Source organism: Pyrus communis, chromosome 7 (assembly GCF_963583255.1).
Source record: "Pyrus communis chromosome 7, drPyrComm1.1, whole genome shotgun sequence".
Taxonomy (NCBI): Eukaryota; Viridiplantae; Streptophyta; class Magnoliopsida; order Rosales; family Rosaceae; genus Pyrus; species Pyrus communis.
The window spans coordinates 22,589,901-22,603,284 of record NC_084809.1 but is presented as its reverse complement, the minus strand read 5'-3'; the positions used below and the strand labels follow the sequence as shown (position 1 = coordinate 22,603,284).

Below are 13,384 nucleotides of genomic sequence, written 5' to 3'. Positions count from 1 at the left end.
AAATAATTTAAATATAATCAACATTCTATTCTGATGGTGTTTTAGTTTAATAAACAGTGTTTACTAAATAATTCACAATTTTAAGTTTAATAAACAGTGTTTATGAAATATTTTACAATTTGCTTCATTTGTAAATAGAATTGAAATGTACGGAAATAGTAAAATCTGGGATGCATTCACGAATTAATATAAACATATATTACGCTATTACACGAATTAGTGTGATTCTCTGTTAATAATATGTACATTCAACAAAAAATATAGTTTGATAAATAGTGTAGTTTTTTGTTTCTGTCTGATAAACAGTATGGATCTAGAATCAATGTGGTGTTTTAGTTCATTTTCTTAAATAGCATGCCCTATTTCAATGTAAATCCATCAATACTTCAGTATTTTTAGTTAAGTTTCGTAAGTACTTTGAGTTATTTTGATTGATAAATAGTGTGGCCATGTTGTTATGCATCTAGAATCAGTGTGGTTTTCTAGTTGTGGACACAAAAAATGCGGAAATGATTCATTACAATTCTCTTCGACAAAGCACAACAGATGAAGATCTGGACTTTGATTACTATTGGGAAAATGCAGCAATAGTGGTAAGCAAAAACGCACAACCAAAAACTCTGTCATATTTGTAGAAAACAAGCATCTTATTATTACATTATAAATTTTTGCAGAGCCACTTTGTTCAATATTGGCTCGATAAAGCAAGAAAATCAACAAGCAAGAAAATGTTATGGATTCAACTCAAGCCACAACGAAGAAAAATCAATTCCATAAAAGTGAATTTGAATTCCAAGTCAAAGAGGACAGAACCTGTGCACAACAGAAACCAACATTGTACATTAAAAAAATTAAAAGTATTTTAGTTATATATATACTTTGTGCCTACTGCAGTTTCAGAAACACTATGAATAATTTGATATAGTTATAGAAATAGTTTGTTTATTAAACAACTACTCTATAATATATACCACACACTTTATTTCATTTTAATACTCATAATCTTTCACTTGAATTTCTTTGTAAATCAGATTAGATTGCGGCTTATAAATGATGAGCTTCATTGACCAACTCTCAACTAACCGGAAGGTTCAAGAATGTTTCAAAGATTACGAAGTAATAAAAGCAAGGAAAGATATCCTCATGGATTTGATGAACCACGATTTCAGCTGGACAAGGGAACAAGAAGCATATATCAAAATTTGACAACAACTAACAAGCATTGGACATTAGAGTCAACAATAAAAATTATGCATTATATGTGATTTTGATGCGGATGTACTTTTTAAGGTTCAAGCTAACTTTTGCTATGATTTACAAATGTCATTGTCAAACATGTTTGACACAACTCTATATATACATACATATATATATATATATATATGTTTCATGACTTAAATCTAAAATTTAATCTATTTTGATAAATAGTTCACTTTGATAAATAGTTCAGTTTGCTTTGGTGTGGTTTTCTTAGGGGTGGTTCGGTATGGGATCCCATACCGAAACCCTTGTCCCGATTCCCAAACCGAAATTTTTGGGAATCCCAAATTCAATACCAATCCCAAACCAAATTTTCGGAAATCCCAATTTTCGGGAATCCCGAAATAATTTCGGGATTTCGGGACAAATCGGGAATCCCGAAATGTTTTTGGGCTTTTGGACTAAAATTTGACATATTATGTTTTTGGGCTAAAATTTGACATATTATGTTTTTAGGTTAAAATTAAGTTTCAATCTACCCACTACCCATTTGTGCACAAAGTTTTTGGGCTAATGCCATCTCACCCCACATTCCAACTTTGATTCCTCCTCCACATAGTTGTAATTAAATGAAAATTTTGGCGGCGCCCATGTCTGAAAGAACAACTATATTGTGTACTCAAAAACAAAAAAAAAAATTTGAGCTCAACTAATTGCATGCCCTGTACCCACCTTATCCGTGTATATATATACAATATATGTATACTGATATGTTCATGCATGCATAATGGTCTTTGCTCCTTTGTTTCCTTGATTTGCCTAGGTATGCAGGAAACTAATATCCACATATTAATCACACTAGTGGCTAGGTATGCAGGAAACTAATATCCAAAGATTAATCACACTAGTGGCTAGGTATGCAGGAAACTAATATCCAAAGATTAATCACATTAGTTGAGACAACTGGAATATAGAAACAAACAAATTGAACAAACAAACATTAGTTATTTAGTTGAGACAAAGATTAATCACACTAGTGGCTACCAATACCATTAATTAAAAAATAATTCTCTTATAATTAAAAAATAATATATATATAATATTTATTTCTATTCGGTATGGGAATACCGAAAAAATGGAGATGTAATCCCGAATCCCATACCGAAAATTTCGGTTTGGTTCGGGATGACATACCGAAATTTTCGGGATTTTTGGTTTGGGATTTTTTTGGTTTGGGATCGGGATTTTTTCGGTTTGGTTTGGGATTTTTGGGATTTTTTTCCAGCCCTAGGTTTTCTAGTTCACTTTGATAAATAGTTTAGTTTGATAAATATTACAATTTGCTTTAGTAAAAAAGTGTGGTATGCTAGTTCACATTGATAAATAGTGTGGTTTTTTTTCATTTTCACTTACCTAAAATGGAATGTTAACTAGATCAAGAATGAAAACCAACATACTGGCCTCCTACAAAAGGTCTTGCATTCACTTTAAAACTTTAAATGCAACACACATATACTTACATACAACCTACAAAATAAATTTTGAAACCACAAAACCATAAACTTAGATATGTATTCACTGTTTATCAAACTCAACATATTGTTTCGTAAAACTAGAAATATTAAAACATTGAATTCATATTTATTACTCGAACATAATTCCAAATCAACAATTACATACTCCCAAACACCAATTGAAACAAAATAGAAAATATCCAAAATGAAAATCTGTTACATATCACTAAAAACTCCCATCTCTAAAAACAAAAAAGAAAAAAAAAATCAACCGTCTTGTATAACAACTTTACATGAAACCTTGTTATGTCCTGAACATCCACACCTGCTCCAAGTGACAGTCTTCTTACTCCTACTAATTTCCCTACCAGATTTGATCTTAATTTTCTTTGGTTTTCTAGACGGAATCTTTGTAATTGGAGGCCTCACACCATTTATGATAGTATCTACATTCGGTTTTTCCAAATCTGAAAATCAATGCATGACAAATTGATATGTTTTCTGATAAAAGCTTGCTTTCCAGTAATCATCAACGTAATAAAAAACGTCACGATTATCATGTTGCAACATTTGCAAAGCATGAGAACATGGAAAACAATTATGCTGCCATTGCACATAAGAACATGTCCTATCATCTAGACAAACAACAAACCGATTCCACTCTGTCCTATCTTCAAAAACATCCGCATCAGAACGACTAATCCTCCAATGCATGCCCTCCTTCAACATCAACTTCATCTCATTTTCTTTCTTTGGACACAAAATCGTATGAATATTCTGACCAAATATTCTCTTTTCAGCCATACTACCCATCAACCGAATTCTAATGTCTTCAAGAAAATTCAAAAGTGGCATACAACGACTATTTGACACCATGGCTTTAAAAGATTCTGAAAATGCATTGCTCATCGGTCCCCATCTCTTACCAAGAAAATGGGCAATAACATAGTTGTCTTTTGGCAAATCACACAAAATATTCTTCACATGCCCTTACCCATTATCCTTGAATTCCGCCATGAAATCATCAAAGTCAAATAGAGTACATGCGTACGCATAATTTACCAACAGATTCATCATTTTCTTCTTTACTCCTTCACTAGCAGCCTTTGGAAATAAAGTACTCACATTCTGTTTCAAATGAACAATACAAAATGAACGTGGACACTCGAGAGAGAAAGAATTCTCGAATGCTCTTCAAAATACCATCATGTCTATTTGACATAAATGTGATCACCCTCCCTTGAGGCCTCAAAATACCAGATAATATTACAAATAACCATCTCCAATTTGATATCATTTCTAAATCAACAATAGCATAAGCAACCTCAAAAATCTCTGCACAACATAAGTGAAAATGCATTATCAAATGTCAACTACTTCTGAAACTGTAATTGAACTATTTATTAAACTCTGTTTGAACTACTTCTGCAACTTTTTTCCTTTATTTGAACATAAAATCAAAGACCAATGCACAACAAAAAGAAACAGATACAGTCATGTATCACCTATTGATTAGACTAATTGAACTATTTCTTAAACTGTTCTTCAACTAGTTTTGGATATGTTTCTTTTGCACAGTAAGAAAACAGAAACAAAAAAAATATCCAATATAAAAGTCTGAAATTATTAACTCACCATCGTTGCCATTTTTTGCACAGCAAGATAGAAATGTTCCTTTGTATTTGCTCTTAATAAAAGTACCATCAATGAATAACCTCGGGCGACAAAACATGAAACGTTTTATCCATGCATCATAAGCAATAAACAAACAAAGAAATCTATTGCTCTCCGGTACAACTTCAAGCTCAACAACAGATCCAGGATTGCTTGAACGGGCAGATTCAACATACCAAGGCAAGAACTTGTAAGCATCAACATCATCACCATTTAACTCAAAAACTGCTCTCTGTTTGCCAAAGTATGCAGTAGAATAATTAATATCTAATCCATAAAATTGTTTTAAGTTTGAAATGATCTCCTTCGGTTTAATAAGAGGATTTGACCGAACCTTATCCTTGATGAGAGAAGCAACAAACTGTCATCTAACAACTTTTTTTTTTCTTCTTTTGAATCATACACTTGCATGTATGCATATAATGCAACTTCCGAATAACAAAAAAGTCATTAATATCACACTTGGATGCATATACACGCTAAAGACAACCATCAGATTTCTTCCTAGAACACTCCACATTGATGTGTTTTGTATCATTCTTCAAATACTTCAATTCGAAACCACATTCAACAGAAAACTTCTTCAACTTACCTCGAAAATCAACACAACCTTCCCTAAAGACTTGCCCCTCAGATTCTATGTAACTATTCCATTCACATGACATATAATTGTGCACACCATGAGAGCCATACTTCCCTAAATGATCATTTTCACTAGCAACAATCATAGAGTCTAATGTATGGCAAGAAGATGTGCTTTCTATAGGTAACTGAACCATGGAACCATTACATCTATCCATAACCAATATTTCTACAATGGATTTCCTAACAACATCAAGAACCATCAACATGTTCAGAACATCGACATCACAATCTAACATGCAATTAGGATCTTCATTCAAAGCATATCACAACTCAAAACAACCAACTCTCAAACCCTTAAACCTAGAACAAAGATCAATGCAAATCTGATTGAAGGTAAAAGTTGATTAAATAGAACTAACAACACATAAACCACTATATGTAAACCGGGCTCGTTTACCATTCTCCATAACTATTAAACAAAAACAAAAAAACAAAATAATTCAAATGTGAAATCAACAACAACTGTTTATTAATCAACAACAAACAACAACAAAATGTAAAATCAACAACAACTGTTTATTAATCTGTTACAAATCTAAATTCCAATCTTTGTAAAACAAATAAGTACCTATTAGTTAAACAATATGCATAAAAAGAGAACAAAAATAACACTATTTATAGAACAAAACAATTACAAAAAAAAAAAAAGTAAACTGAAATATCCACTGTTTCGTAAAAAAAGAACATTATTTCTGAAAAATGTTAAATACATCAAATGTGATGAACACCTATTAATTAAAAAATATACATAAAGTGAACAAAAATTACACTATTTATAAAACACAACAATCACAAAAACGAGAAGTAAACTGAAATATCCACAGTTTCGTAAAAAAAGAACACTATTTCTGAAAAATGTTAAAAACATCAAATGTGATGAACACCTATTACTTAAACAATGTACATATAAAGAGAACAAAAATTACACTATTTATAAAACACAACAATCACAAAAACGAAAGGTAAACTGAAATATCCACTGTTTCATAAAAAAAGAACACTATTTCTGAAAATCTTAACAACATCAAATATGATGAACACGAATTAATTCATAATAAATATCTGAAAAATGAAAACAAAATCAAGATGAACAACATACAATATTAAAAAAAAAAAGAAAAAAGAAAAAAAGAAAACAAATCAAAACTTACCTGAGATTCTTCGAAATAAGAAACTCCTAACTGAAAATTTCATAAACCAGAATCAATCTGCTAATCTGAAAACAAATCAACAACAATATATAAGTCAAATAAAAAGATAAGCATATTACATGCAAAAATGAATTAAAAAAAAACAAAAAAATCGAATTCAAAACTGCAAAAACAATGTCGATTACCTTCAAACAAAAATCTAACCAAATATGAAAGACGATCACTACAATGAAAATATTCAAGCACAACGAACAATACTGATGACAAGGATTCGATAGAACCTCAAAATATGCAACCACTGTGAATCTGTTATGAATCAAAGGTTTATTTCGGAAAAATCCCCTTAACAGGGACGAAGAACAACAGCGATCATGATTTCGAAATACGCTCTCAACATTCGTCGGCAAGCATTACTCAAACCACTCAACCAGATTCGGAAAAAATTGAAGAACTCTCTGAAATTGTTTTGCAAAAATTAAAATTCAATTACTTTATAGGTTCGGCTAAGTAATCTAACAGACTAGTTAAGTTAAGTTAACCAAATGCGTTAGGGGTAAATTTGACAAATCACCATGTTATTTTGTTTGGGCTATTTTATTTGGGCTGATATAAAAATGGGTTTTGTACTAACCATTAAATAAACTTCTAATGTGATTTTTGGTTAAAAGTTAAGTTTTCAAGCCCTTTTAGTTAGTTTTCCTTTTAATTAACTAGTTTTTTCTTAATTATTAGTTTATTATAAATAATGAACTAAGTTTAAAAATCTGATTAATTCAAATGATGTGGTTGTCCACATCAAATCCCACTTAAGGTGGAATGAAAATGTGATACAAAAACATGGTATGAATAACATTACTTTTCTTTCGTGCACTCATGCCCACGTGTTGCATCCAAACATATTGATGAGTCAATTTCATATTATATATTTTACCCTATTCTTAGTATACTTTGATTAATATTTTGGAAGAATTTTGATACTTTGAATTGTATTTCTAATATAGGACTTTCGACTTCTTCTGGAGCAAAACATGGTCAAATGGACGAATTTTGGAGTAATTCTAGCTGGAGGATGTTGGTGAGTCAGAGTCACCTAGCTTGATCCTATCAAAATATCATATTTTTCCACCATGCGGTTACTTTCTGGCGATAAAATAAAGGAGCAATGCGTGGTGCTCGAATAGTGACGTTTTGGGCTTGAATTACATTTTTGGAGCCCAAGATGACGTCAAATGGGTTCGTGGCCTTCTTGAGATGTGTTCAGAACGTCCTAATCTTCCAAAAGAAGCTATTGTGGGCTGGATTTGGTGGAGATTTGAGGCTAAAATGTGGCTAGACAGTTTCCATGCAGTTTCTCCTAATTTAATTAGGACTTTATGTTTTAATATATTTTATTATTAGTTAGCTTCCTAGTGGAAATAAGAGACTTGGTTCCTAGGGTTTGTGCGGCTGGCTTTGAGGGAGATATTTAAGGTTTTAGTCAGCCTTAGTTTGAGGGATGCTTACTTTTATGAAACTTTGAAGACAGAGAGTTATTGTTAGGATTCTTGGAGATTTTCTATTTTAAAATGTTTTCATTTCTTTTATGATTAATAATATTTTCTATGATTTCAATTATGAATATGCATAACTAATTCCTTTTGCTAGGGCGAAGCCTTGAGCCTTAACATGAATAGGTAATTTTTATTTAATTGCTTATGATTGATTGCATGTATACTTTGAATTATTGGTCACTGTGATTAAAACTATCTAATTGGCTTAATGCTTGATCACCATTAGGATCTTTACAAAAGTAATTTGATGTAATTTTGGTCAGAAGGTTCCCTGAAATTGACGTTGGCTTCTTGTGATTAATAATTGTAATTTCACTTAAGATGAACACGACATCTTAAGGGTTGCATGGTTTTTCAAAGGGTTTTCATAAAGCATAATGAGCCTTTCATGTTTAGATTTGATCCGAAAGTCCGGACGGGTTGCATGTTAGATATATGTTCTATGTTGGAGGTTCCAAGTATAATATAAATTAGGAAAGCCTAACCTTCAAAGTGGCATGTGTAGATCATAAGTAATTGGTAAAAATATATAAGATTGCTGGGTGATGGTGGAACCCTTGTGCTTTTATAAATTGGTATTTAAAACTCGTTTCTTTTATCATATTTGTTTTTAATTAAAATTCGTTTTTAATATTACTCAAGTCTAAAAGCTATTTTCTCAACTTTTAATTTTAAGTGTTTAATTGGGAATTGTTTCTACATAAATTATCCAAATAGTCTTTGAGGATAACAACCTGGCATGAGCATCTATACAACAACATCCTTATATTCTTGCAAGTATTTCATATGTTTTTATCCTTACTTTTGCAGATGGTAAAAATCTTATCACATATCATAAAGAAAAATAATATACAGTTCAAACCCTTACTGCCTCAGCTGTAGGGAATCACTTTATCACACAACGACATTCAGAAATCGCAAATGGCACACATGCATATGTTCCATACCTTGTCCAATTGTACCAATACCTATTTATACATCAGATGAACCAAGAAGAACTATCGCTTGAAGACTTTGTTGCCAACGTGTTGCTTGGCCTAACTTCCAAAAAATACAGGCGAAAACAAACCTAATTCCTTCTAACATTTCAGCTTAAGTAAAACTGCATGATTCTTTTGCAAATCCCAGCTTGGAGTCTTTGGTATTGTATATAACCCTTTGGTTTTTTTGCTGATAATTCCCGATAATAGCAATCTCATCTTCGTACGAAAGACTTGCTAGAGCCAAGCAGATCTGGGATCCATCTGTCTGTACGAGATAGAAAATTCCAGTTACATCAACATTCATCTCAGTATCTCCCTCATAGTGGAACTTGAGGGTAGGAATGTTCACTTCCTGATATGCACTCAGGTTGAAGCAAGTGTCCAAGATCGAAAAACCTGGTGCCGTAGGGTACCCAGAAAACTGTTTCAAAAACTCTGTCTTAACAGCCTTGTAAACTGAAGGAGGCAGTCTTGAAATAACTGTCCCAGAATCAATCAGAATCCCACCACTTGCAAAACTTGAAGCTTGTAAAGCGACTCCCCCGATACTTATACCAGTAAGGTTGAGAATATAGAAGGATGACAGCTGTGGATTATTAACCATTCTAGTGTAAGAAATAGGAGTGGAGTTCTTGTAAATTGAAGCATCACCCCCCATAATTAAAGAACCAGAAGCTGTGGATTCAGTTGTAGGTAAACAGTAGGAAAAAACTCCTCCGAATAATGCAGAAGTTTGAGACACCACTGAGACACTTTCACTCCTTCCCAAACCCATTAGACCCGAAGTTCCTCCAAACAGACCCTTATTATTTCTGCCACAACCAAACACAAAATTGGTCACCGGCGCAGTTCCAAGACTGAGACGATCACTACCTAGCTCACCGCGAGTGTACGAGCCATCACCATATTTCACGACATAGTTACAGCTCATTGGGTTGCTCCCGCATGCCCCTGGATTCCCGGTATCAAACTGGAGTGACTGACAAGTCGATGAGTTGCATAAAACCGATTTGTACGAAGAGGATGCAGAAGGATTGAAGAGAGGCTCTTGTTGATTATAACACAATTTGCAAGGCTGGCATTGAACCCAAGTCAAATCACTGCCTGTGTCTACAATCAGTGTCATATTTCTTCCTCCCAGTTCCACGGTTACAATGTAGTTCAGTGTTTGTAGCCTAGCGCCGGAAGTTAACAGGATTTGAGCATCTGATACATCTTCCATGCTGCCGGAAACCCTGTTTTTGAATCCGGATTGTAGTGTCCGAACGTGAACATCGTCCAAAACTAAACGTTTCTGTTGTTTTTTGTTCCAGTCCACAATCTTTCCAGTTCCAGAGCAGCCATCTCTGTGTTTTATCTCCAATATGGCCGTACCTTTTTCTCTTCCTATAATCAAATTAAATGACAACCCGATTCAAGATTTACTAAAATAATATTTTCATTCTATTTAATATCTCAAACGAAAAAAAAAAAAAAAACACATTTATCAAAGTAGATACACATTCGAACAAATTAAAAAGCCCAGAGAATATATAGAAACCATTAAAAGTTCATTATTTTGAGTTGCATAGGCCACAGCCCAGCATAATCTACCAAGAGAGTTTTGTTGGTAGATGACCTAAGACCTTTATTCGCCACATACACATATGGGATACTTCAGGCTTTTCAACCATTAAACATCTCAATTTTATATTTTTAACCAAGGATCCAACGGTTCCAACATCCAGAGTATGGAATACCCCGGGACACCAGAGAAAAGCCCATAATCCAGTAGTGCAAAACATAGTACAATGCAAAACAAAGTAAAGCAGTGGTACAGTAGTGTTTGCTTACTTGATTTGTGGGAGAGGCAAGCAGTAGTTGTGGTTCCAGCACGTCGACCATGCTGCCTCCAACGAAACTGTTGCAGCTTGAGGAGCTTCTTCTCTTTAAAGCACTGAACCCCATTTGCAGAATAACAGAGGCAGAGAAGAAAAGCAGACAGCACAAACTGCTGCAAAAGTTGAGGTTTTGCAGCAGCCATTATTGATGGTGGTCAAGAACTTAAGATATGAATCAATGACTCTGTTTGTAGAGAGAGAGAGAGAGAGAGAGAGAGAGAGAGGAGAGATTCTTGGTAGGGGGTTGGAGTTTGGCATGAGAACAAAAGAGGAAGGGCTGTCCTTAGGAACTAGGGACCCCACTGCCACTGGTGCATGCATGAGAATTATTGGGGTTTCACGTGCACACTTTGACATAATTCGGAAGAAAGAAAATGCAACATGCAATTGGGGTTGATGGATGAAACGAAGACCTTGTCATTAACTATTATTTTAATTGCTCCACATTCACCCAGCAATCCAAAGATAAGGGCCCAACTCTTCACGGAATCAACTGTCACAACATACACACCAGAATATATAATATGGTACTCACAAACCTCTATACCAACTGGTTGTTATATTAGTGATAGGATTTTTACCATCGTAAAGGTAGGAATAAAAATATTTAAAATACTTGTAAGAGTACAATGTAATTGTAGTATAGCAGCTCTAGTAAGGTCGTTCTCCACAGAGATTGAATGAATAAATTGTGTAAAATCAAATCTTAATCGATTATTTAAAAGAAAGTTTCGAAAAATGTTGATTTTATGACCTAAAATAATAAAAATGAATTTAATAAAAATAATTAAATAAATTAATAAAATAAAATAAACTAAAAGAAAATGGTTTTTGAAAATTAAATTGTGAAAGTACTAGGGTTCCACCGTCACCTTAACAATCCCACGTAGTTCTTCCAATTATTTATAATTTACACATGCATATTTGAAGGTTAGGTTTTCCTAATATATGCCTACTTGGACCGCCAACATAGAGCGTATATTAAACATGCAATCCATCTGTGGTATTCAGATCAAATCCAAATATGCATGACTCATTAAGTTTTGTAAAAACCCTCTGAAAAACCACGCGACCCTTAAGACGTGGTATTCATCCTAAGTGAACTTGCACAAATTAACTTTAGGAATTACATTGCTATTCTAATTTTAGGAAATCTGCCCAGTCACAAAGAATCTAACGTTTCTAGATCCTCAGGGCTCCAAAACAAGCCCAAAACGACTTGAATTAAAGCCAATGTTTAAATTTTTTTCGATATGGTGGAAATATCCAAAAAATCAGATAAGGATATGGAAATGGGGAGGTGAAGTCTAAACTTCACCTTATATTGGAGAAACTCTTAAGTTTATACTAAAATCGATAAATATTGTCGATATTTCTGACAAGTATTTTAAATATCGAAGAAACTTTTATATTTTGTCAAAACCAATGGTACAATCCCTAAAGTTTCAACTTAAATTTTCATCATTTCCATTGAAAGCAACCGATATCGATATCGATATTTGATATATCCATTGACATTTCCACAAATTTACATATCGATATTTCTAACAATACCGATATTTTAAACATTGATTAAAGCTTGAGATCACCCAAACATTATTGCAGAAGGCGTCCAACCCAAAAGACATCATGTTGGACGCCAAAAAGCCCAAATAAGCCCAAAACGTCAGTTTGACAACACTGTGCGCTGCTTGTTTGTTTCATCGCCAGATAATAATCGGTTGGTGGGTAAATGTCAAACTTTGATACAAACAAGCTGAGAGACTCACGAACATCCTCCAATTAGAATTACTCAAAAATTCATCTGATTGACCACGTTTTGCTCCAAAGGAAGTCGAAAGTCCTATATTGGAAATATGATTCAAAGTATTAAAATTCTTTTAAAATATAACAAAAATAAACTAACATTAGGATAAAATATATAATATAATATCGACTCATCAATTAGTCTAGTATTAATTCTATTTCTCAATTTTAAAAGTCTAAAATAATACTTTTATTTCATTGATGACTGAATTTTTTTGCCGGAAAATAAACTTTTATTAATCATCGGTAAATTATAATTTGTGATAGCATGGGTCAGTTGCCAATCACTCTGCCCAAACTTCCGTGTAGTAGAGCTTTTGCAGTTTGGATAGGATGGGTTTGATTGACATTTGAGTGGAGGTAGTCGGGCACTTAGGGGGAGACAGATTGTATAATATCGACAGGACTCTGATTGCAGAGTGCTTATTTGAGTTTTGCAAGGAACCATATCACCCACTCCAAGTCGAGCTGACATATCACTATTTCGTAGAGGTGGAAATTATGGCCTCAGAATTATACTTGCTAGGCTATTGAGTTACTGTAACATCCCACATCGACCAACGAAGAGGGGGTGATGTGCCTTATATGTACATGCCCACCTCCATATAGCATGAGGCCTTTTAGGAGCTCACTGGCTTTGGAGTTCATCGGAACTCTGAAGTTAAGCGAATTCACGCGAAAGCAATCCCAGGATGGGTAACCCACTAGTAAGTTCTCGTGTGAGTTCCCAGAAACAAAACCGTGAGGGCGTGGTCGGGGCCTAAAGCGGACAATATAGTGCTATGATGGAGTTAAGCTCGGGATGTGACAATTTGGTATCAGAGCCAATCCTTGGGCGGAAGTGTACCGACGAGAACGTTGGGCCCCTAAGGGGGGTGGATTGTTAAATCCCGCGAGTTTTGGGCTAGAGCAATCCCAGGATGGGTGACTACCTGGGAAGTTGCTCGTGAGTTCCCAGAAACAAAACCGTGAAGGTGTGGT

The 13,384-nt window shown here is 33.9% G+C and overlaps 1 protein-coding gene across 1 annotated transcript; it reads right to left on the bottom strand.

Annotated features, from left to right (window-relative positions):
* Window positions 1-8,584: 8,584 nt before the first annotated feature.
* Window positions 8,585-10,821, bottom strand: LOC137739837 (aspartyl protease family protein At5g10770). Its single transcript, XM_068479558.1, has 2 exons — window positions 10,551-10,821; window positions 8,585-10,103 (listed from the first exon to the last, which is right to left on the bottom strand). The coding sequence occupies exons 1-2, from the start codon at window positions 10,738-10,740 to the stop codon at window positions 8,827-8,829; spliced, it is 1,467 nt and encodes a 488-aa protein (XP_068335659.1). The 5' UTR covers window positions 10,741-10,821; the 3' UTR covers window positions 8,585-8,826.
* Between the last annotated feature and the right edge of the window lie 2,563 nt (window positions 10,822-13,384).